At 27.8% G+C, this 27,997-nt stretch overlaps 1 protein-coding gene across 1 annotated transcript in view; it reads right to left on the bottom strand.

The window, feature by feature from the left end:
- Positions 1-3,308: 3,308 nt before the first annotated feature.
- Positions 3,309-27,997, bottom strand: part of LOC148226501 (zwei Ig domain protein zig-8-like) — a 301,938-nt gene continuing 277,249 nt past the window's right edge. The window contains exons 6-8 of the mRNA XM_088203567.1: positions 8,619-8,738; positions 7,325-7,522; positions 3,309-3,975 (exon numbers count right to left, since the gene is read on the bottom strand). Of these exons, the coding sequence (XP_088059693.1) occupies positions 3,839-3,975; positions 7,325-7,522; positions 8,619-8,738 (455 nt within the window). The 3' untranslated portion in view covers positions 3,309-3,838. The remainder of the gene's footprint in view (positions 3,976-7,324; positions 7,523-8,618; positions 8,739-27,997) is intronic.

The raw sequence follows: 27,997 nt of genomic DNA, 5'->3' as shown, positions 1-27,997 counted from the left end.
TTGTACGAACGATTTCCGAGAAATTTTGAGAATTGAAAACGTTCTGCTCCAGACTTATTATAACTGCTTCAAATTTGCGTTAATTATAATCATTATTATCTATTAAAAATTTTATACAAAAATCACAGTTTTTACAGTTAAATTTTAACCTAATCCTTTATTTATCTCTTATTTTTCAAAGTAGGTCTAGCGTTTATGTTTGCCAATTCCCTAACATCGGACATTACAGAATATTAGGTTACACGCGTCACGCTCGATCAAATATTCGCCACGAGAGTTTTACGGCCTATACGGCCGCATAGACACGCGCATAAGTATGTATACACACACATGTACCCCAAAAATTTGTGCACATATACACAAGCATGTATACTAGCTGTCGTCGATTCAGTACACACTGTTTTTTTGTCGGTGGCAAGCGAAATTTTCACGCGAGTGAGCTTCGCCAGTGGCCATGTGCCGTTGACTGGCGCTGATTGATTGTACGGAGACGAAAATCGCTTTGGAAAAAAATACTCAGCAATAACCGCAAGCAATGACTTCGACAACTAGGGTACCACTATTATTATGCCCTATTTTTCACGAGCCTAAATACAATCGGACCACTTCATTTATTCACATCAGCCTCCGCTGTTTCCCGCTCGCCGACTATTTTTTTGCTCAATTTACCCCATACATCATCGGCTACCTTAATTCAGCCGTGATTTATTGGATAACCTTGTAATGAGATGTGAGCTATTTTCGAATATGTATTCTCTCTCTCTTTCTTTAGACATATAAAAATGGTTCACCTGCTCTTGTGTCAGTATTTTCTCACAGATTCATATTTTTTTGCAAGCAGATTATCCATTGTTGCGATGAAAAGGATATGAGTTATAACGCTAAAAGTTGAATGAATGAAAGGGTCGAAAAATAAACTGTTTTTTGTGTATTTTAACAATAGGAATATAGGCTAAATGAAAGTATTGGAAAACTGACATTGCTACTTTTAATCTAATAACTTTGACATATGTGTATATCATAATTCATTAATTAAATTAAATATAAGGTTTAAAAGTAACTTCTTGTAATAAAACTAAAAATAATTTTTGTAATTGATTTTTATTTAATTTGATACGAAATAATATCGTTATTACGTTAGTAATGCTTTTAATCAGTTTTTAAGTGTGTCTAGATCTTTATAAATATAAATATTTTATATATTTTATTCTAGCAGCTGTGACGAAGGGTAAACATGTAATTTTTATGTACGTGAAGCGTGACTTCTTCGCCATTTTATCCGTCATATCCCTTATTCCTCTACTTAAATTAATTAGTGATGCTGGAGACTATCGATAGCCTAGTGCCAGTTAACCCGACTGTAGCTGTCACTCGCGACAGCTTAGGTAGGAGGTCAGGCTTAGCAGTGTACTAAAGTGATATCCGATAAGTCATAGCCATTGAACTGAAACTCATGAGCTTCATGCAACCACTGAAAGAAGGCCAGTTGCTCAAAACACAAAAGCTTATTATTCTTTGTTGGGTTTATGAATCATTACAAGTTATTTTCACCGCATCTGTACCTCACCAGCACTCTCCAATCCTCCTATACTCTTATTTAAATGCACTCTCGTAGCATGTTCCAATGCTCCTCGACCAATTCATCCACTTATTCCTTGGTCTGGCACTAGACTGTTTGATTTGTGGGATTCAAATTTTTTTTTTAAAATACATAAATGTATTTTCAATGGGCTGAAATAGCTCATCATTAAAAAAAATTAATACTCAATATGTAGGACCTTAATTTAATTATTCATTATAAAATCTAGGTGAAGTTAATCTGTGAAAATCGATCGAAATTATAATTGTAAAATATTTATAAACTCCAATCTCATAGACACGATAAAAATTGAAACACTAAAGTATATATACTTAATTTATATTCAGTGCCATATGCCACCCGTATTTAAATAAATTCTATAGGTATAAAATTAAAATGCTTATCTTCTATACTGTGTCGAAAATAAATAACTTTAAAATATAGGTTAAACTAAATAAATACAATATATCATAAATAACGTAATTCGATTTTATAAAAATGTTTCAGAAAACACTGCACAATACAAATGAGCGGTGAAGCGAAACAAAACAAAACCGAACTAAATTACCAATAAGTATTCGCAAAGAATAAAAGATGGGTTTGGCAACCGTGACTTGAATGTTAAAGCAGATTGTAAAAATAAAAATATAATATTTATTAAAAAAACCCGTATGATGTAAAACAGCAGTTTATATTAATTACTTTTTTGCACAGAATAATTTTATTTTGTTGTTTAATACCTTTATGAAGCATCTTTATTGTATGAAACAAAAGTATATTTCGGTTGTAGAGCCACCTCGAAAATTTTCGAGTAACAACCCCTATAGGCCTCTTGGGTGTCCTTAAAAATACTTACTTCCTGTTTATCGTGAAAAACGATATCGTTACAAGGCGGAACTAAGCTGTATAAATTGTCAGTATAAATACCTACCAAAAATTCTTCGACTTTTGAGACCAAGTCATTCAAACCAGGGACTCTCGATAAAATATAAATACTAATTATTTTCTAAATTATTTATTTTTTCATTTTTCATACAGAGTATCATCTACGATTAAACCTAATAATATTTACATATGTACAATTTAAATTTACATAAATTAATACTAACAATCTTAAAAAGATTCAACGAAAATATATTAATACACATGCCGAATAAAACCAAAATGACAGCATTGATTGTTGAAAATAAAATAAATCTAAACATTAGACAATTTATTAGCATATTTCTATGTTAAAAATGTTAAACGGAACATAGTTTAACATAATCTAAGAATACAGTTCTGTGTAGTTTAAGATAAAAAAATCTAATAGATGTTTATAAATATTTTTTTAGTATGATTATAATTATTCTTTTTAAACTATAAAATGTTCGTCATTCTTACCTAAATTTATAAAAATAATAACAGTAGTAGTATAGTATAAACAATATTTATTGCATATATTTGTAGGTTGTGCGTTTAAAATTTATAATTGAGTACATAAAAGTTTTCTATTGAAATAAAAACTAAAAATCTCAACATGTTATTATTTTTTTATATACTTTTACATAATATACTTATACAATAAATATAATCCAATTTATAAGTATGTCCAACATACGGTTCCTCTGTTACAAATAAAAAAATAAAACTTTATATGAAAAGATAAAATATTAAATATATTTATACAATTAAAAATTTAAAATAAAGTATTTTTAACAAATTACAAAACTTATATGGTTGGTCCAGGTTTAGAAAGAAGAACTTATTGATTACGTCCATATTTAATATAAATAATATAGGCAAACTTTAATTCTGTATACATACAATTAAAGTGTTTCCTTTATTATTTTTATACTAATTTATAGTAAAAAAGATTTTTATTTATTTATTATTTACAAATGTGTTTTTTCTTATTGAAAACACTTCAATTTCACCATTACCAGCTAAACAAAATATCTTCTTATACACATACATGTACATATATTTATTAATAGCGTATTTCCTCTCCCTGCAAATGAACAAACATATTACAATAATAAATAATTAATAAAATCAATACTACTTATTCAGTTTAAATTATCACAAAAGTTTCGTCCTTATTTCATGATTATGTTCGCACCTTAAATTTTCATATATAACCATTTTGTTTTTAACACGTTTTTTAGGTATTAATATATTTTACATAATATTAAAATGTTTTTTTTATTCGCTTCACGCGAACGCTTGTACAAAATACAGTAATTGAATGTCGAATTATATATTGGTTTTCTCGATATTTCAGCTCACACGAGTTTTTAGTATCGAAGTAAAAAGGCAAGCTATGGAACAATGCAGTGATATAATGAGATTCACAGACAGCGTTGTGAGAGACGCTGTGTTCTTATTACCGTGCTGCATCGCTGCGGGATGTTCTCCTGTGGATTAGAAAAAAAACAGATTACTTTACAAATCTGAAATATATAAAAAATATTATTACAATTGCATCTTTTCAGAATTTAGCTCAATCAACAAGCATTATATACCGTTTAGTTGCTTGCACTGAACCATTTATTATTTAAATTTAACTTACTCCATACAGAAAAAAATCATACAGAAATAATTAGTTTGTACAGAAACATAATTAATAATATAATAATCATGAACGTTCAATAATATGGCCCAAATAGATCCACATCATTAGTGAACAATTTTAACATAATTGAATATTGTGTTAAAACAATTAAAATAAAGTCTTTTTTTATTAGTATGTAACATATTGCGTCTTCAAAATAATTGTTTTTTTTAAAGGTAACTTAAGTATTTAAAAAAATAATTAAAAAACATAAATAAAGATTTTAAACTATTGTTGACATGGTAAATTTTTGTGAAAAATAGTTTAAAAGGTTAACAAATATTTTTTTGTTCGTTATCTAAAAACTGGAAATTGATTATTAAAATTGTTTGCTTAGTTATAAATAGAATATCCAAGTTCTTAAATAGTTAATTAGCTAATATATTTACCTTTTTTACTATTCGTATATATTTGCAATTTGAAATTTCTAAGAACACTAAAAATATACCAATATATAAAAACACAGTTGTGTATTATTTCTTAAATATTAGTGTATCAACGATTTCTCGCTGCATTATCTGCAGCCCAGATATGCCGTGTGTTCTTATTTTCATAATATTTATAAAAGCCATAGCCTTGATTATATAGCTAACTAGCAAAGTAACAAAGAAAAAATCATACTGTAATTGCGGAAATTTCATAAATTTCTCATATTTTTGTGCAGCTGTGGACTTTACCGATGGCTGGTACTGTATTTTTTAATTTTAAATTATAAATAAACATTAAATTTTTTATGTTTGTTTAACGACTTTTTCAATTATGCAAATCAGTGAAGCAAGAGTGGATGAAAAGAGTAATAGAGGATATGGAATATAAAATAATCCTAATAAAATAGTCTTCTTTCTGCAGGTATAATTAAAATTAAGATTTATAGTAATTTAATGTTTAAAACACTTACAGCTCAATTATTATTCAATCTTGACTTTTGGTTATTTTTTATAACAAAGAGTTATGTTTGTAAGCATTTGTATACGATAATAATACTTTATAAGTCTTTGTAATTTTATTAATATTTTTGAATAATAAAAATACTCTAAAAATGAGATAACGTGATTCTAATAAATAGTCACGATATTCATCATTGAGATTAAAAAAATCAAGAAAAATCTGATCTGTAATGAACGATCGAAAATAAAATTTTATAATAATCACTAATTATGATCTTTTACATTTTAACTATTTCCTAATTTATCAAGTATTTTCTGGTGTTGTATGTAGTACAGTGGAATCTTGACTTACGAGTTACTTGACATATGAGTTTTTTTTTAATTTGCCTCGACATATAAGGAAAAAAATGTATTGCGTTACTTAAAAACAAATTTATCATTAATTTAGGTAGTATGTATATACGTAGCATTCCAATTGCTATTAGTCCATTTGAATTTTCCCTATTTCAATTTATTTCAGGGGGGAAAATTGATTTGACATTCTAGTAATTTGAGTTACAAGCTCCGTCAAGGAACGAATAAAACTCGCGAGTCAAGGCACAAACCACTGTATATGTATATTATCTAAATTAAATTAAGATTACCTCTGTATTTAGATATATGTAATATAAATAATACTTTATTTGCTCGATCTAAATAAAAATATCTTAGTTTCTCAATAGCACTATGTACGATTCCAAATCAAAACATTAATTGGATGAAATGTCATACATTTAAAAAATTCTCAGATGTACTATATGACCCTAAAAAAAATATATTTATACATACTATTATACAAACAAAAAACAAAGGTACTATTTAAAACCTGCGCAAAAATATCCGTTCATACAAACCTTGAATAAAGATATATTTGTATGCTTTTTCTAAATAAATCTTTCATCAAATTTTTGCATGTATGTATGAATTTATGATGGATCAAGAATTTGGTTTAATTATAATTGCGATTACGGATCGCTTGTATTTAAATAATTTGACTCACTTAAATTTGTGGATATTTAAAAGCTGATACTAACATACATTTTAATCCGTTTATTCATTGTAAAAGCATTATTGAAATAGACAAAAGAGTATTTTTACCCATATCTAAATATTTAAAACTTTAAAAAAGTTTTAGAATAAGACTTATGTTAAGCCCTTTAAACTATGGTACATAAATTTCTATTAATAATAAAATATATATTTTAAAATGTATTTTCAATATCTATCTTAAGTATATTTTGGTATGCATTTTAAAAACTAATGATGCCTCATTGCTGTTACAAATTTTTTTTCACAATATTTTTAAAGAGCTATTATGGCTTTATCGATAATGTGATAATAACTTTAAAAAACATATGTTTATATTAAGTTTATTTTCTATGGCATCAATGGTTACCTGCACTGTGTGATTTAATATTACACGGTCTACATTTTATTTCGATAAGCTGCTTGTTTAAAATGCTTTTTTACACGTACAGAGGATATTCACAAAACAAAGTGATTTTTTTATTCGGTTGGTAAAGCTGCCGTTTTTGTGCCATGGTTTATTAAGCCTAGCTGTGATTCGTGAGAAAGAAGAAACGGCTGCTAAATTATTTGCTATTTTTTGTTCTGTATAGCAAAGGCGTTATAAGGATTTAAATTATTTACAACGAAAGAAGATTAAAGGCTTCTGTTTTCAACGATAAACACTTTGAGAATAAAACCATTCTCTAAAACCTTAACAATCAATAGATGGTGTTGAAAAAGCAAAGGAATTTTTTTTATGATTTTCGAATCAATACACATGTTTTATGTGAAGATATATAAAATTTGTATCTTGACCATTAAGCTTTGTATCTTGACCAATTATGCCTTGTTGTTCATACTATATAAAGAGTAAAAAAAAAACACCTTGTTACCTATCCTCTTTCGGCGGTGTTCATATAATAGTATACATTTTCGGGTGCTTATTATGTAAATGAAAGGATTTTACCCAAATGTTTAAAAAGTTCGAACGAGTATACACCCAAATGAGAATTTGGTTGTTCGCCAAGGCGAAAGAAAAATCTAATTTAAGTTTTTTCTTCTTTTACGCGTCGCGAGGATCGAGCCGAGAGCTTTTTTCAACTCACGGTGGTTGGTGATCGGCTACTGGGATTTTTTTTTCGGCTTTTTGGCACCTCACTCCAGCGACGTTTGTTTACAAGAGTATAATTTAGTCGAGATAAAGTAACAGGCACTTACCGTTGATAACGTGTACGTTGACACTGGCCCCTTCAGCCGAAGTAGGTACGCAGCTGTAATTGCCTGAATCAGATAATCGAGCCCTACTAATTCTCACTCTGGATGTTAGAGCGTCGGTCCACTCAGCATCCACTCTGACGCGAGCAGTTTCCGAGAGATCGTTTGGATGCTGCGGTGGACTTTCCACTAATTCTGTACCTGAAATAATATAATTTGATAAATAAAACCTTTACTAGCATGTTTAGAAAAAAAAATTCTTAAATATTACTATAAGACAATTTACAACTCATATTTACTGTATCGTTATTTTTTTAATATAATTAAAATCACTATCTTTATTATCATATACATATATTCGCAAAACCCAATAATAATAAAAATATTTATAACCTTTTGCATTTGATTATAAATATTATTATTTTTAATATTATTATATTATGAAATATATACAAGAAATGATTTTTCAAATATTTCAATGTTATATGTATAGATCATATTGAAATCTAAATATAAGCAAATATAAACTTTTGTAAATTGTATTTATTGCAATATTATTATAATTTTACCTTTCGTATCATTTTAGTTTATCATATAAATGTATTCTTAAAGAAAATAATGTGTATTTTTATATCTATTCCATACAAGACACCCTTTTAGACAATGTTTTTCTATGATAGTGAAAGTAAATGTTTTTATTATTAATATATATATATATATAAAAATATATATTAATTATATTTAAAATTATCTTAACAATGTTGTATACGTAGAGAAAGGCACGTTAATCTAAGCATGAAGGTTCAAGACCATTATTCTCGTCGTGGGTTCCCAAAATGTTATTTATAGACAAGAAATTTTCGAAACACACCAAGCCATAATTACAAGGGTCACGTTTAATTCTGATATTTTTCACTTTAACCCTGTTGAGAAACAATACCTTAAACGTTTCGTACAGCAACAACGATTTTTTATAAAAATAAATTTGATTTATTATTTTTTGTAATACCATTAGTGTTCCTGATATATTTAATTAAAAAAAATTGACTTAATAATAATAATAAAATTATAAGGGATTTCAAAGTATTTTTAAGTATATATTTTTTTTAGCTCATAAATTCAATCTTTTATGCTGCGAAAAAAATAAAAAATATTAGGAATAAGTTGAATATGAATAAAAAATATACAATATTAAAGCTCTTTATACAGATGTATAGTTTTGTTGTACGTATTAAATTGCTTAAATCATAGTGTTTACTTTTTTTGTGAAAAATATTGTATTATATCATATACATACCTTTATACCAATATATAGTACCCAAATCATGAGGACCCTGACTGATCATACACGTTAACGTGACAGCACTTCCCGCTTTGACGTAAATATCTGATGGACCTAATATTCTCGCTTTTGCTTCTGAAAAGAAAAAAAAACAAATCATTTAAATAAGCTTTTAATATCATATATACATAAAAACAATAATTTTTAATAAATATATCATTTAACAATTTTAACTAATATATATTTTTACGTTGTCAAAAACAATCAAAAAACTTTTTTTCTTGCGATATTAATTATTAATATTTGGTCTGTTCCGAAGCAATTTTTTTTTTAATTTTTTTTAATTGGACTCAATATTGACTTTTACCAATTATTAAAAACATACCGTATGTTTTATAGTTAATTTGTATGAAACAGTATCAAATCATTAAATCTGGATCTTGCAATCTTATATTTATGTTTCTATTTAGTAAGAAAAACGACTCGATATTAATAAGAAAAATGTCAAAGGGTCAAAGCTTACTAATTCTAATAATAAAAAGCTCTTGTTGTTAAAGCGTCGCCTTTAAATATTATATTTCTTAATATTATTATTATTCTAATTTTCTTTATAGCTATATTTTAATAAGTTGGCACTAATTTTATTTTAAGACTTTTTATTATGTTGCTTTTTTACAAAAAAATGACGCTTATGACACCCAGCCGACATTCTAATAAAATATTTTATTCGAGTATTAAACCTCTTCCACGTTGTTGTACATAACTCATTTTTTATAGTTCATCCACAATGGAGCGCCATTTTCTGCTGGAACAAAATTCATTCATATTTTTATGACCGGTTTCAATCAGGTCAGTTTTTTGGTGCTCGCCGTCCAATTGTCCGTTCGGAATTCAACACTGCATTTGATTTACGCGAGTCCATTCGACCGGAGACACTCTGGGCCATTAATAATATTGTTGTAATATAATGGGTTTATATTATCATTAAAGTGGTATCCATAATTTTACCACCATCCCTGCCATATTGAACAGACGCGCCAGTGCGGAATTAATTACCGCATAAATGTATCGAGAGGCGTGATGATGTGAAATAGCTTTGGCCTGTTGCGAAAATATACAATTGTTAATTTGTAAAGTGTAAAAGAGCCATTCATTTAACTTGTAAATATTGGTAATGATATGGTCATTAAAAATTGCTTTTAAAATAAAAGGTCAATATTTCATATAAATATTCTTATTATATTCCCTTGTGAATGTGAAAATAACTACTAGAATTTATATGAAACTTATTTAATTTAAATCATATTTTAATAGAAAAGGAAACCACAAAAAAAATATCATGTGCTGTTATTTGTAATTCGCTCAGTATCAATATGAAGAAATGTGTTATTCAAGAAAAATTAACGATTAACTCTCCAAATCGATGAGCTTGGCTATAAAATACTACTTTTTCCACCATACTATATATTTTGGTAACATATTATTTATCAAGCATTTTTATAACTTGTCTTTAACACAGAAGCTGGGCTTGAAGTGAGAAAAGTAACACTAGGAATCTCACAATAGTGGATTAAATAAATTAAAAATAATAAATTAGCAAAAATGTGACGTTTTAATGCTAATTGTTTTAGTTATCCTTGTTGAGCCAAAAAGTTGTATTTATATTAATAAATTACAATTATTTTTTACAAAACTTAATTACATGAAATAATTATTAAAATATTTTTTTTACATATAACAATAAAAAAAATTTCATATACCCACTATCTATTTTGTGGCTATAGCCACAAAAACTAGATAGTGTGTATATTAACATTTGATTTATTTAATACTGCTTATTCAAATAGAAACTCTATTTAAAATAAAATAAGTTCAACTTAATAATAAACTGGTATATATACCAGTTTAATATTAAATTTAACTTTTACATTTTAAATAGAGTTTCCATTTGAATAAGCAGTATCCAATAAATCATTTTATTATTAAATAGTAAAGTTTATATTATATATAAGGTATTAGCTCTCTTTGAAAGTCAAACTTTTAAAAGTATTCAATTGAAAGGAATAATGTGTACACCGTTACAAAGGATTTCATTCTGAGAATAAATGAAACTAAGATTAATAAAACATGTAACCACAAATCCTTATGCTTATATATATAATGTTGTTTAAAACAGAATATATCCTAAATAAAAAAAATATATTACTATTAATTTTTTATGCTTATTTTAGTTTTCTTTTTCTTTATTACATTTTCTTTGACGAGAAATTTATTAAAAAATATATTATTCAAATACTTTTATAACACATAGGTCAGAAACTTTTTTCTTTGATTTAATAGACTCATCAAAATTTATTTTAAAAAATCTGTGGATTATTCAATGTTTTAATATCATAAAATTCACATTGTTTTATATTATATCTAATCAAATTTGTCGTTTAAATCAGACACATTGGTTTTTCCAAGCCATTTATAATGATCAGCAGCAGCAGCATCTTCATTATTAGTGTATTTTCTCTTTTAATCAGTCTAAAAAATATCCGTTTCTTTAAAAATATTATGAATAAATTTATAATACAGGATTAAATGTTAAAGTTTTCTTGCACCCTTTGAACTAGTTCGCCCCAGTTTAAAAATTGCTGGCTTAAGCTGTAAGAAGATAATTTAAAATTTCAGCTGGTATATAATATTTTTGAGATAAGGCTAGAAATAATTTATGAAGCATATTTAATTTTTTAAAGAGCGCAAAGAATGATTGAATAAAAACTGTTTACTATTATTTAATCCAATATTTTTATAAAAAACTATAAATATAACTTGAATTGAACAAGATGATGTCATGTCTCATATATGCAATGTGTCGTTGGGGACTCTTTATGATATTTATACTGCATGTATGAATATTTTGTGGCAACCCAATTGTTAGGATTTGTTAAATATAAAAAAAAAACTGAAATTTGACAAAAACAATAATATTACTTCATGTACATAAATACTTCTAGCTTAAGAAAACATATAAAATTCATTAATTTTTCTGCAATAATTTAGGCTTTAATCATTTTTTTAATTAAATCATCAATTTTCTAAACCACAATTTTAAAAACTCCATAGAATATATGTAACGTATTTTTACTACTCACATATGACAGAGTAGGTCAATAATTATACCGCATAAACAGTTCCGCTACTGCTTGCTAGCAAAAATATAAGAAGCGAATAAAATATTATGTCCAATTCGAAAGCGGAAACGTTTCCTCCTAGCGATTGTACTAAATTTGTTCGATTCGGCGCGCGGACGTGGTTATCGTCTTAATATTTTCTGAACAGAAATCAATAGCCGGAGGCTCTTATGAGCTTTGCGATTCGATTGTTGAAATTATTGGCGTCGTAAAAATGTTAAATCGACGTCGATAAGAAATCACACGAGCGTCGAAGGCCACAGATGAAGTCGCATTACTTTTGTACCATGGAAACGATAAATTTTCACAAGACCCCCTACGGTCGAGCGCATTATCTTATATAACACAATTTATGGTTTTTGTAATAAAAATATACTTTACAAGAACAACACTTTAATAATACAATTTTAACGAAGAGAGGTGTTACAGTGCACGGTAGAGATTCGCAATATTAGATTTGCGTGCGCCACAATACAGCTTACTTCTATAGAGAACAAATTGGCGGAACTAATCCAGAGTGGCAAAATAAAGTAGGAGCAACTATATAAGGTTGTATTTTAAAAATATATATATATATATATATATGTTGACGCAAATGTGAAATAAATAATACACATATAAAAATCGTGAGTTCAGAGACCTAAATATTTTTAAATTCTATCGTATTTGTGCGAACAATAAGTTTATTTAATTTTAAATAATGTATTTCGAAATTGGTCAAACAAAGTCGCGCTAGAGTGCTATTGTCTTTAAAAATCCATTCGAGTGTATTTCACATTTTTTACGGACTCGGGAGTGTAATTTAAAAAAGTTTTGTATTGTAGACGCGTCGGTATACGAATGTGCGTGGAATTTGTTAACCGTCACTTGGTATTAGTATGTGTTATCGCGAAACGGGTTTCGATTCAACATAAAAATTTATGACCTCTCCAAAAAGCTCAATGATATATATTTTATTTTGTATCAATATATAATTTTTCATTTCATCGGAAAGTGAAAAAAATCAATTCACGATCAGAGCCTTTAATTTATGTGCTATCGAGCGTGTGTCGTATTTTACAAAAAACTCGAAAAATAATTGACGAAAATTGTCAACATTGATATATGCCTCAAGATTTTAGGCAGCGATTCCCCTGACTTATTGGAAATTTATTCACCACTAAATAATAACAGTACAGCAGTAATCCGTATGAATAAATGCTCTACAATGTACGCTTTGTAAATAAAGCAAAGGTTGTAAACCAGCGTTTGCTATTCAATATTTATTTAAATATTATGAAATATTATAATATTTTTATAATAATGTAAATTAACAGTATCCACTTTAAGCTTTATAAATCATTTTCACTGTCAGTTATATGATGTTCATGTGTTGAAGTTCTTAATACACAGATATTTTGGGCAACCCATGAAAAAATATTTTGCAATATAGATGATAATGAGAGGAGTTTTTAAAATATTTTTAAGCAAATAATCATAACACATTTCATTTTCAATTAATCAGTATTTACAGTTTTACGTTTTCTAGTTATACATAGTTTTTAGTATTAAAAGTACAACGGCACGTATTCCTGGAATTATTAATAGCATATGTACGAACAGTTTGTATAGTTTTGTATTCGTTGGAACGTGTATACGCGTATATGCACATTAGCAAAACTGCGAAGCGTATTCCAATACCGTATCCAAAATTATAGCGGAACTAATTGCGAGCCGAGTTAAATAGCATAACGCTGAATCGAACAAACTTGCCCGTCGAAAATATGCTCGGCGATGTGCCAGAAAATCTATCAGGTGAAACTTTACCCGGAAGGGTTGCACACTTTCTGCTAAATTGGATATCTGAATAATAAATTGTAAAGCGCGCAATACACGAACGTTCATAAATACGTATAATGCGACAAGACGCAATTTCGTCACTTGTGCGCTGGGGATCAAATCGCGGTTTAGTAAACCGCTAAATTATGCTTGTCTAGATTGAAGATATAAATTAATAAGATAAATGAAATATGTGTATCTAGAGTTTGTGTGATATTTAGAATTATTAAAAAAAAAACAAATCATTACTAATATTTTATTAATATAGATGAGTAGAAATATATCTTATACTTCATTGTTCCTACAATTAAATATAATGAATAGCTAAAAGTAAGTTATAACCATGTAAATAATTAGGGGTTTTGATTTACTATAAATAAATGTCACTTTGGAGCTAGTGGCGTTTTTTTAATATAGCGCATTTTTATAACTAAAAATACGGAGAAATTTTCGAGACTCCAGATCCTTCAGACTTTGCCATTCCAACTTTATTGGTATTGGTTTGCTGTCTAAACTTTTATTTATAAAGTCAATATTAATTGATTTGCTTTAATAGAGTCTGATCTGACACTTTTTAGTAAAGTTATTTATTTGATTGACGGCTTTTTATACTTTTTTGTCGCTTTTTAATGACTGTCAAGTGTAACCATTAATACATTTTTTATACAAACATAATATTCTTTAGTAGTGACTTTTATACTTTTTAATTATTCATCATGATATTAATTTATGAGGTTAAGAAAATTTAGGAGAACCCAATCTTTGACGATGGATCGGAACTATAAATATATAATAATCATTAATTCCGATTTTCCAGATACGTTAAAAATTGTAATACACAAAAGATTCCAGCACAGATCTATCAAGTATTAGTCATTGACTATGCCACTGATCTACCGTGCTGGTTTATGGCAGTATCGTATACTATATTTTTTTATAAAATAACGCTATAAATATATTATATTGGAAAAGCGGAAAGTAATGATATTTTTTTTCACATATAAAAAAATTAATAAAAAAAATATAAACACAATTTTAATCAGTAAAATATTTTCCATTGTTTTCTATTACTTTTTTCCAACGATCAGGCAGCTTTTCAATCCCTTTCTTATAGAACTCTGCAGGTTTTTCGTTAAAGAATGATTCTATGTGATTTTCGATACTGTCAAATGAATTAAAATTTTTATTTTTAAGGGAATGCTCTAAAGATCTGAAAAGATGGTAGTCAGAGGGTGCGATATCGGGGAAACATGGGGGATGCTGTAAAACTTCAAAATCAAGCTCCCTGATTTTTTCCTGCGTGATCCTGCGTCTGGCATTGTCGTGCTGCAAAATTCGCCTTTGATTGTTGACCAAAACTGAACGATTTTTCAACAGCTCCGCTTTCATTCTGACTAATTGACCACAGTAGACCTCTGCGGTAATTGTTTGACCAGATTTTAATAACTCTTAATGGATGACGCCAATCATGTCCCACCAAACACAAAGAAGGACCTTTTTTAAGGTCAATGAGGGTTTAGGGGTAGGTATAAGTACTTCGTTTTTAGAAAGCCATTGATTTTTTTCTTTGGATTGTTGTATAGGATCCACTTCTCATCGCTTGTAACGATCCTTCTCAGAAATGATGCCGTTTCGTGCCTAGACAATAGCGACGAACATATGGTAATTCGCTGCTCAATGGCCGTTTGTGAAAGTTCGTGCGGTACCCAAATTCTTTGTCTGTGTTTTTTTCCAGTGCGCTTGAGATGGTCTTTAACGGTCGTCCAAGGACAGCCAAGCTCATCTGACAATTCCTTGATGGTTTTTCGGGGATCCACTTCCACTGCTGATTTTAACACGTCATCGTCTAATTTTATAGGTCTTCCCGATTTGGGGGCATTTTTCAACCCCTATCACCACTTTTAAATTTTCTAAACCACCTGTGACATTTTTGAAGATGCAATACGTCTCCATAAATTTCATAGATGATTTGAGTGGCTTCTTTTGCTTTCTTTCCTTGATCGAACAAAAATAGCATATAATAACGCAAATGGGTCTCCTCGATTTCTGGCCTTGACATTTTTTCTATAGGGTAAAAAATCCTACTTAGTATTAACAAAAGTAGACTAACAGAGCTACAAAACAAGATCAAATCTTACGTGTTAACTCGGCAACAGCCGGCGACAAGCTAATTTCAAAATCGTCCCTTTAAAAATTATCATTACATTCCGCTTTTCCTATTACAATACACCATTTTATACTAATTTCAAAAAAATCAAAATAGCCTTCAAATACATATAATTTTTTTTGGTATTTAAAGGCTAATTTGCTTTATTATGAAATAAGTATGAAATGGTGTATTATAACATATTTTTGTAGCTTTATTTTGAATAACTTGCAATTTAGAAAAAATAGTTTTACTGGTTATACTCTACACCGAGCAGGTATGTTTTAAAATAGGTCTAATTACTTGTTTATATATTATAAGTTTATTTTTTTTATTTTATTTTAAATATCGGTCTACGGGCCGCAATGGTGTCAAGCCCTTTATAAAGCGAAGATATAAAATATGTTTATTAATTAAAGCTTTGAGTCCAGGTATAAAACCAGGTATTTTACGCTGGTTTTCCATTTACATTACTGCCCTGTTCTTTTTTGAAAGGATGTTACAGAATTTGGTTACGTTTTGTGCTTATGTTTTAATTCGGTTGATTTTAATTTTATGCTTTATTGATTTAAAAAGAATTATATAATTTATTTGCAATTGCTTTAATGTTAGTATATATGTAATATAAACTCTAGCTGAAAATATTTGCAATTTCTAGTGTTCATTATGTATTGAAATGACATAGATATTACTTTTCAGGTATGAGTGTATTAAGCAAAGCAGATAATCGGGTGTTTTATATTTATATAGTTTACAAATCAAACCGTTATGCCATACCGTGTCAAAAACTTTTTCAATATTCAGCAATAAAAGGCCCGCTTTTTTATATTAAAATTAGCGCATATAAGTTGATGTGTTGTCAAGTGATTTATACAGAAACAGGCAATTAAAATAAAAATACTACATAGTGCTAATATTAAAATCTAATAAAAAGCCACTAGCAAACATTTTTACATAATAATACATGAAAAATAAATCAATAAATAATATTATTCAAGCCTTTTATTGTAACATACATATACTTTTAACACAATATTGGTTCTTCTATGGCAGCAAAAACAGTAAAAAATTCGCATAATACAAAATTAAAACACACCAATATGTAACCACTTCTACATTAAAAGATATTGATCTGTTTTATATTAAGAACGTATCTTATATACGATAAGAATATTCAGCTAAAATACCTTGTGTAACTCTGAAATAATTAATGAAGATATATTTACTTTAATCTATTTTCAAACCAAGCATATTGATCACAAGGGAAATCACATTACAAGATATAAATCATTTGTTGCTTTAATTCTATGCTTCGCCACAAACTTTCCTCTTAACGCTATAAACCCAGTTTCACGCGCCAGTTTAGACGATTCGTCCGAAGAATAGTTTCACACTGCTATGCGAGCGTAATGAGTTGCAGAAACACAAATTGCCCTACCCTCGTTTGACCCTCAGCTTGGACCCGGAGGCGAATCCTGGACGCGTGCGACCCTCGAACGCGAAAGCGAATACCGAAAATTTCTGATATTAGTGCCGACCGCAATAACGCGCACTAATTGCATTCCGACGATCCAACCGTGAAAAGTCATATCCAGAGACACGCGAAACACCAATCTCGGTATCTCGGTATGCGAAATCATGCTGAATTCGCTTCTGACCTTTTACGAGCATGTATCAATCACGCGAGGTTCCAACGACAAGAAAAAATACAATAAGACTTAAAAGTTTTGTTTTGCATGTGTTGTATCGAACTATTTTAATAATCGATAAATAATCGTAAAGCTCAACGCTGTTCAGTTTCACAGAGACGCGTAAAAAGTAAAAAATTAAATATGAATAGGTCATGACTATATGTTCTTAACAAATGTAGATATGTTAAGAGCATACTCAGATGTCCTCAGAGCCATACTGTTCCCGATATAAACTGCTGATAACCCAATTATAAGTTACCAATAATGAATATTCAAACTTTTGGATATCTTAGCGACTAAAATAAACATCCACTTTGCTACAATAAAGCTATAGAGCAATGGTAAACATGTAAGTGACTAGACCTGAATAAAACAAAAGCTTTTTTTATTTTCATCAATTGACGCTCTCTGAGTCCCAAAAAAAATGTTTTTTTTTACATGGAACTTAATGACAAGATGCTATTATGCAATAAAAGCTAAGATAAATAACTAAATATATGAAGTATACCTTATAAATACTTTTTAAATATTAAATAAATTTATTTGTTTAATTAGGCATTTTAATTTCACATTAATTATTGTAATATAATAATATAAAAATATATAAATTATTTATGTGGATTTTAAATTTAAATTTTAATATCAAGAAAATAACAATGTGCTATCAATGAAATAGAGATACCTAAAACGTAAACGCTAATTTTAGGTTTAAACAATAAAATATTTTTTTTGCAAAAAAAAAGTACAGGACACCCAGTATTGCACAATAACCACAAACTTTTAATGCCATTAAGAATAACCTTTCACCGCAGCATTTAAATTTAACTTTTGTAGATGCTCAGACACACACTCAGGGGTAATAGTTTAAACCTTGCATCCATTGCCATTGTTTTTCGAACGATTAATGATCGCTGTAAAAAATCTATATGGTTCTTGTTTTCACTAATGGGCGTTTACTTTGAAGAATGTGATGCAAAAATAATGTGATTGGTTATCACTTACTGATTACAATAATCGTTATTTAATTATTCTTTAGACACTATATTACGGGGGTGTAACTAATTTATTAAAATTGAGCTTATATTACTTAGACATAAAATTAAAAATTAAAAAATCTTGTGGCAATTCATTGTATTTGAATTATGTTATAGTGACATTTATATTAAGAAATCAATGTAGAGTAAATAAAAATATTTTGTTATCAAACACTTAAATTAATTAAAAATATTTTCGTAACAGTCTAATTATAAAACTGCTATAATTTTGTTGTGTTTATAAAAAAATATCTGCCCAATCAATATATTGCGTAATATTAATATTGTTGTTTTTTATAAAAATTAAAATATACATAATTCAGTTATTTTATATTGGGGGTGCTAGCTTTTAAAACTATCTTGAAGTATTTATTTATTTATAAATAAATTATAAAATAAAGAAAAGTAAAATAGTAAGAAAAAATACGTAAAACCTTTAATAAAATTAAGAGAAAAGTTTAAAAAATCATAGCAGAAATTATCAAATAAAAGTTATAGTTTAAAGTAAGATGTTTTGGTTTAAATAAGATATATTTACCCTATTTAATTTGAGACCTCATGCTAATTTAATTAGCGAGTAGAACGCGTGTGCTTAGGTATTTTATGTTTATATTTTTTTCATGTATAAATGTAAACTAAAAACTGTGAAATTTAATCAAAATATTCATTACATAATAATAATTGATTTATAGAATAAATATGAAATTACTTATTATTGAAAGCTCAGATATTTTTATGCAATTTCAGGTTTCTCTCGTTGTTAAAAGCCGATAGGTTCAGATCAGTACGTTTAAAATAAACGTGTAGAGATATGGACGAATAAAGTACGTTTTATAAATGGATTTTGTTATTTGAGTACGGACCATAAAATAAATTCGCAAAAGCGTAAATTGATAAAGCGTAGGTACGTGATAGTTTTTGTGTTATTTTGATGAAGCTAAAATTAGTGTTCGTCAAAATAACCAACAAATATTATCGAGCAACACAACACTTATAAGCGTAACATATTTTACACTCAGTAAAAAGCTTATTAGTAATTTAAAAACTCTGAAAAATAATATATATATGTATGTGTCTTAAGCTTTTATAATAAAGAAATATATTCGACTAATATTTTAACTTAATTATTTTCATGAAGCCTTTGAAGCAATAAATTGCACTAATTAACATATTAGTAAAACCGCCTAATGATCAAAATTAAAATCGGTCGCTTTCTTCAAAATATTTTTGCGTAATAAATTCGCATTCCAGTTATTGTTTAACGGATGCCTTTGTCTTGGCACAACAATAAAGGCAGCCATTAAAATTAAATCAATTTCCACAAGAACAAGTCCGGTTAACGGCCGCAGTCCCATATCAATATTCATTCCAGTCCCTTTCCCAATCCACAATAGTCCGAACAACCAATTGAATATTTCATCTCACAAGGCCAACAATCTAGACTTGGTTACTTCTGTACAGAATGGGTTTAATAGCAAAGTATTTGTAATATGTATGGAAACAAGCAATTATCACAAATAAATGCGCAGTAATTATCTTCAAACACATAGTTATCATTCACATGTAAGATTATGAGAGCGGTTTGAATTAATTGGTAATTTGTCTAGCCTAATGTTGAAATAACTTTGGAATTTTTTGATCAAATAAATAAAAAACAGTCTTTCAAAAAATAAGTTAACGAAATATATTTTATCTGGAATTCATTGTGTGACAAATTTATAATAAGTCAGGTAGCATAATTTGTTTTCTACGACGTGTTTTATAAATTGTTACAATTATTGCTAGACTTGTATTTGTTACGCATCTAGAAAAAAACTCATAAATAAATATAATTTTACAAGTAAATTGGATTTTTTGCAATAATTTGCTGCTTTAGCAACAAACATTCTTGCAATAAGAATAAATTTAAAATTTATATAAAGTGAATTTAAAATTTATTTTTTCAATACATTTAATACACGTATGTTTTTGCAATGTATTGAAAAAATACTTCGTTAAAAAATGTTAAACTTTTTATTATCACGTTTTATTTCTGTATAATATTTCACTATAATCCTGTGTAAGTCTTTAATTATAGTATTTTTGATAATATTACGGTTACTTGTAACATTATTTTGCTAAGAGCAATTATTGAACTTTTATGCATGTAAATATATTATAAAAATACAATAAATTAGAACATGAAAGATTATTTCTTATATGTTATCAGTTATTTTAACACAGAGATTACGCGAACCCTTTAAGAGGTATCGCCGTACAAATACGGCGATTGATCTTTCACTGGTTTTAAGTACAACATATAGCTATATATTTAAATACATAATTAAAAAAATTAAAATTATATTTATAAGATATTTTTTTCATTTGATTTATTGTTAATGATTTTTATATAAAATAATACCAGTAAATTAAAGAGTGCAAAATATATAAGCATATTAAAAAATATTTTATTTTTATTTATAAAAAACATTGAGAGATTCTGAGTTATAAATATTTTTTTTTACAAAAGCTGAATATTATATATACAAAATATGTCAAATAAATGATCGTGATTTAACAATAGAAAGGCGTTAAAATATTTTTATAAAAATAATAATACAAAAAAAAGTAAAATAAATCAAATCAATGAAACATTGAAAATCATTGATTTTTTTTTATAAAAAACCTCTAAAATCGGCAGATTTTTTTTTTGAGCAAATGTCACAAATTGAGTTTTTCGATTTAATACTTTATTAAAAAAGTTCAGAAATTTGTCTAAGTTTAAAAATTTATAGCTTTTAAGTACGGGCTTGGAATTGTAATAGACTTTAAAAATCTTCAGAAATTTGATCTAGTCCACTAGTCCTTTAAAGACACTTAAAATAAACACTTTAAATTCGTTTAAATTAACCTAACGTGTTATTATATGACAAATTAAAAATAAAATTAATTAAATCTACACATAAAAGCGTTGAGTTTTCTCTGATATAATCTCAATTTCATTCTGGTTTCTAATTATACAGATAACCTATGGGTTACATGTTGTAAATTGTAGACAAAGAAAAAATTTATACAGCACGATTAAGCATGCTACTTTACATAATATAGTTATTATGTACTTTTGCTGTTGTTGTACCGTTTTATTATACCTCTATCGTTGTCTGAGGCACACCGATAAAATATTTGATAATATTTTAATTGTCGTATTTATAATTTTATTTTTCACACGGCAGTGATACTAACTAATTTAAAAGTATATATGAACCAAAACTTATTTAATGTTCCTCATATTTAAAAAATTAATTATTTTAATAGCATTTAAGCTATTTGAGATTTGCGTTTATAAAAATTTGTTCGTTTTTATGTCTATCCTGTATATTAACTATATATGCTTAGTAACATGTAGCATTTTTGTGATAAATGATTTCGGTTATCAGCGGCGGGCCCGCTTTGAATTAATTTCATATTATTCTACGTCAGTGGAGCATTTTCTTTTCACTCGTTGTTGGAACTTGGCTGTCGCGTGTAAGCCGACGGCTCGCAGATAGAAAACTTTTCCACCCTTGACTCGTCCCTCAGATATTGTCTTTTTATTCGTCTTATTCTGACCGCGTGGCCCCTCGCTCGTTCGCTCTTCCTCACTCTTTGGACAATGCCGGATTCATTAATTTGGAAAATTTTCCCAGACAGCCCTAAAATGACAAATCGCCGCCGCGCGCTGTATTTTTCATTTTAAACAGACGTCGCACTTCAAATTTTAAGTTGCGAATGATTAATACGAAATTAAACGAACGGCGAAAACGAGAGATAAACGAGCTGCAAAATGTAAATGGTAAGCAATTAAATGTAAAACAGTGTGTATTAGTACTTTGGAAACATTACATGAACGCAGCTAACTAGCTGTTTTTAAATTAGCTGTAAATACCCAGCGTTCCTCGGTTGAACTTTGCACCGAGAAAGTTATGCCCTTTCTCATTAGAATTCATTGCTTAAATATCAGAATTTAAATAACGCAATAAAACAGAAACATAAATAACCATTCGTTGACATTATTAAAAAAAAAAAAATATTATACGATAGTTAATATGTTGACTTTATCGACGAAGCCGCTCGAAATTGCATCAGACCCAATAATTAACCAGCCTCCTCGTTTACTAATCCATGCCTAGCGCTTAAATTGCCTAAATCCAATACTAATTTCATTATTAGCACAGTAAAACGTAATTAAATCTAAAACGTTGGGATCTAAATTCAATTTAGGTATTTGCATACTCAACATTCTACAGAATGACTAAATAACATTTTTTACGTTAATGGTATATTTTAAAAATACACTATAAAGAAGAGAGCTTATATTTTTTTAATTGATTTATTATGCCAATCTCAGGTACATCTATATTAAAGATATCGTGTATTTATACAACGAGTTGTAAGTTTAAAAAAGCGTCATTTTAAAAAAAAAATTAAACTTATAACTATACTAGTGTCATTGAAACCAAAAAAATTTAATTTGAAAAATATCTTTTTTGCGTGTGATTATTTTGTGCAAAAAAAGTATAGTTGATTAGAGAAAAATCGAAAGAAAATACAGAATATAGTAGAATTTCCATCTTAATTCACGTCATTTTTCTTCGGTTTTGCATTATTTTGTAAGAATAAAATTTTATTTTTATTGACTAAATTAAAAATAAAAATAAAATTATGGATATATTGTATGTAGTACTGAATTATTTATTACCAATTGTGGTGGTTTTACCCAGCTGTACAATTTGTCTTAATTCAGAGGGCATATTAACGATTATTTCGGAAAAACAAGAAGGAAAATGCTATGCAAATCACTAATTCATTTAAATGAAATAACATAAAAATGCTAGTAAATCCTTTTTTATTTATACAAAAATACCATATATGTATTTTTATAATTATCTAGTATTTAAAATTTGTTAGGTTATCATAGCATACGCATCAGAATTGTAAGAAAAAAGTTGCATTGTTTAGTAAATTTTATTTCAGTTGCTATTTAATCAATGATTTTTGCAGAACTATATTTTACTTTAACCAACTCTAAAACTCTTTAATGGAATAAATGAATTAAATAATCAAAACTGTGTCGATTCTAATAGCACTAATGTTGCTTCGCTGAGTCATAAACTGCAATTATTTTTCTAGCAACCTAATAATATAAATTTTGAATCATACATTTGTATTAATTTAATACAGAATGCTTCAAAACGTTAAACGATTCAGCTGGCGAGAATTTTAAGCAGAAAGGGGAAGATGGGTGCAGGGAGAAGGGAGGTGGTCGAAGACGAAAAATCTTCTCGTCAAAAGTGTATTCACGTAGGGCTTTCATTTTCATCAAGGCTTTGTCGGTTTTTGTCAGTGGTATACTTGAGGGTCGCCCCCAGAATCGGGTCGCCCCCTCGCTCGATCTCGCCTCATCGCCGCCAACTGTAACAATTTTTTATTTCCACTCGGTATTGTTTTCCCATTTCTCACTTTTATGTCTTGAAATGAAATAAAGGAAATCTACAGAGTCGCGTTAAGCGAAGAGGGATATGTACGTGGCCCGCGTGCAGTTTCGCCTCGTAAAATTTCACACCGTTCAGGTGAAATGGCTAAGTTGAATGATCAACCGCCATTGTCTGTGCCTTCGGATCGCATCATCCGCAGATAAAAGAGATCAGGCAAATCGACGACTAATCATGATTATGCAGGTGGATTTTGACTCTGAAATTGCTCTCTGTGCTTTCTTATGGATATGTGGAAATACTGCAAAAAAGCGCAATCGCTTTTAATAAATATTTTATTATAAGTCATAAAAAAATATGATAAATAATTTGTTATTTAACAATATTTAGATGCAGTAAAATCTAGTGATTTTATTAAGTGTTTTAGTGAAATATGTGTTGTATACAGAACTAAATCGAACAATTAAAATAATACATAAAAGCTGTAATTAGTATTTATTTTTAGGTTTGAATCAAGTTAACTAATACCATGCATTGAAGAGAATAAGCACGTTAATAAGCTAAGGCAAAATAATAATATTAAAGCAGTTCATAAGACTTTTATTAACATACGCCTGCCTGGTGTAGTATAATATAATTACAGTAATTTACAGTTTTTACTTTAAGTCATTTAAAATAGAGCGATAAAAATAATATATAACACACCTTTTTTATACCGGTATTAAAACTTTACAGTCGAATATTAATCGCTACAATTAAAAAACACTGCCATTTTTTGTATAATCAACTAAACCAGAATCATATCATTAACAATAAAGTTCGTATGTGTATTTAATTTTATGCTATAATAACTACACATAAGTAAAAAATACTAAATTTTAGTGCATCTATGTTCATAGTATATATTATAGTTAGTCTGTTAAGAACCACTAACTGATATTAAATATATTTTTATGATTAAGCTAGCAACAGCGATTATACTGAATACCATCTGTTTAAAACATATTTACATAACCCTGTGGAGAAATAAGTCGTCCCACCCTAAACATTTTTCCCGCAGATATATTAATGTAATTTATTTTATATTCAATTTTTTAAAGTATAGCATAATTGCGTATTAGGACCCCAAAGAAAATATAGTCTCAACACATAATTTCTCTCTTATATTTAAGTCACTTTTGTATGTTCAGAATTTTGCATACGTTACTTATAAGAACGTACGCCAAACTAAGAACAACCGCTTTGAGAAGAAAATATATTTCGTAATTTGAACATCTTTTAAATTCTAGGACATATCTTACATCTCACAGGTTATTTTTGTGGTAGGTATATCACAATCTCGGACCACTCGAGTGTTGACCGTTACAATATATTTACAATATATATAAAATAATTTTATTTTTTACTTTCACGCTTAGATCCGCCCGTAGTTATTTATATATTGCTTAATTTGTTTATAAGAATATTTTTCTTAAAGCGGATAAAATTATTTTTCATTATACAAAGATAAAGAGGAAAACATTAAAATGCTAATTATTAAAAAAGGCACATTATAAAATAATACGTTTCCAGAATGAAATTAACTCCGAAATGGTATATTCATTTAGGAAAATCGAATTAAAAGTGAAAGTAGGCGACTTGTACATTTATTAAAAATTTCATTAGAGATTAAGTGTATTGCGGTGGATAGCACCTGCGATAAGTAGAGTTTTGCGGTCGCCGAATCGAGCCAAGAAAATTTCCGAGCGCTTGTAAGAGTTTTATTGAAATACCTCAAAACCCTTCGGGTGACGAAAGATTTCCATAAATTAAGAAAAGTGTCGCTTCTCACGGATTTAAAGTGAAAAAGAGAAAGCGCAGGTAAAATCGCGCATTTAAGAAAAAATCTTTTGCCACAAAGGCACTTTTGGTATAGGTACTCAAGGAGTAGATTACTTAAAATCATTATAATATTATTATAACTTACGAGATTAATCCATTGATTTGTGAGCATTTTTTGATAAATTTAATAGTAAGCCATAAGAACGCATAAAATTAATAAAATTTTATTTCTTTTGAATGTCACAAAATAGTCATCTAAAAAATTGTTTATCGGCAATCCAATCCAATAATATTTTTGGGCTTAAATAAATAAGACTGAACAGAATGTCTTTGTCAATTTCAATAAGAACATATTTTATTAAGTCATAAAAATTGTATTTTAAGCAATAAAAAAGATGGAATTTATATTAAATAAAGGCGATTTTGAACGGCGCAATATTTACGTTTAATCGTAAAAAATATAATTTACCATAATTTTTTTACGTGTGTGTATTTAAAAATAAAATAAAATATTTATTAGGTCGTAGTTATTAATACAACCAAATATTTTTATATACTAGAGATTTCCGTTTGAGATTTAATTAAAAATTTTTCATAAGCAGTTTAGAATTCTAGGATAAACTTAAAAAATAAATTAAAATTGAATTATTTAGTAATTTGCAGTACCTACTGTTTTATTTTCTCATTTTTATTAGATCAAAATGTAGTGATTCTCAATATAAAAAATAAACAATACAATAAAATATTTTCAAGCAAAAATTTATTCATTACTGATACACATCCTAATATAAAAATTGGTAATTAAACGAATATTTATTCTGCCCTTATAATTATTTCAATTTAAAATATTTCAAACTCACTCTGGTTATAATATACATTAATTTAACGCTAAAGAATAGAAGTAATTAAAATTACTGTTATCTCTTCGCGATATAAATAAATGTAAAACGCAAAATTATTAAAAAGATCCTTTTTAATTATTTCCCATCCGCTTTAACGGCAGATATTCAGGGCTGGAGTGAAAGGCTCTTTGTTTTTTCGTACTGTCGTGAAAAATGAATGGCGTTTGTGCCTTTTCCCATACCCTCCCCATCGAGAAAATTTGACGCGCGCACACAAAAAATGGGGATGCGATATTAAATTGGTAATTTATTGTAATTTCTATTGTTTTTAATTACTTTTTTTCGCTCTCTTCTGCGTATCCGTCGTGAAGATAACAACTCATCTTTTATTCTGAATTACTGAGAATTAATATTTTTGGAATCCCCTCAGTCCTTAATTGTGTCAAAGTTTTAATCATTTACGTGTTCAATGGTAATTTTTAATTCTATTAAATATATTTTTTCCTAAAAATAATTTTATATACTATATACACAGCTGTTGCCCAAAAATTTATATATGAATATAAATTAAATTTAATATAATTTTTTCCCGTAGAATCCGCATAAAATGTATCTTAATAATGAAGCTTGAATCTTGTTTAAAGATTTTTGTAGTTTAAAATATTTTAGATTGAAGAATAAAATTACTAACGATCATTTCGTACACGCAAATCACTCGACAGCATAATAAATTAATAGTTTGAGTGAGCATCTATAAGTTAATTTTAATTTGAAAAAGAGTACGGACCTTTTAATGTTAGATACAGAAAAAGCTTTCGACATGGTATCGCATGATGATACAAATATAAAATGATGCTACTATGATTTATTTATAAATTGAACTTTTTATTTAAAATTATTCTTTTTATAAATTAATTTATTTTGCTAACTTAAGGTAAAATAAACGTAAATTCAATATTTTAATATACAAACACTTTACTTTAGATGTTTAAAATATTTAATATGTTTTAAGCTGCTGAACTAATGCTACGATTTTTCTTAATAAATAAGTTATTCATATAGTTAATCATTTATTATTTATAAATATTTTTTTATCAGAAAGGTGGAATGATAGATTAGGAGTAATAAAATAAAATTTAATATCAAAGCGTACTTAGTCTGAAAAGCGACATAAAAATGTAAATTTCAAGAAAAAAATTCAGATATTGCATAAACACAAATATAGATTTTATGAACATAGAAATTAGAATATGCCATTTATTCAATATGTATAAATGTGTTTGCTTTACAAAAAGAAAACAAGAATAATTGTTTACATATATTAAAAATATAATAATACAATATTATTTTTATATCAATTTTAAAATAAATCTATTTTTAACAGAAATAATAAATAATCAGAAATATGTGATT

The sequence above is a fragment of the Plectrocnemia conspersa genome, unplaced genomic scaffold (genome assembly GCF_051122295.1).
Source record: "Plectrocnemia conspersa isolate PC_06_02 unplaced genomic scaffold, ASM5112229v1 ptg000014l, whole genome shotgun sequence".
Taxonomy (NCBI): Eukaryota; Metazoa; Arthropoda; class Insecta; order Trichoptera; family Polycentropodidae; genus Plectrocnemia; species Plectrocnemia conspersa.
The sequence above is the reverse complement of the archived record's forward strand: the minus strand, read 5'-3'. Positions and strand labels throughout refer to the sequence as shown.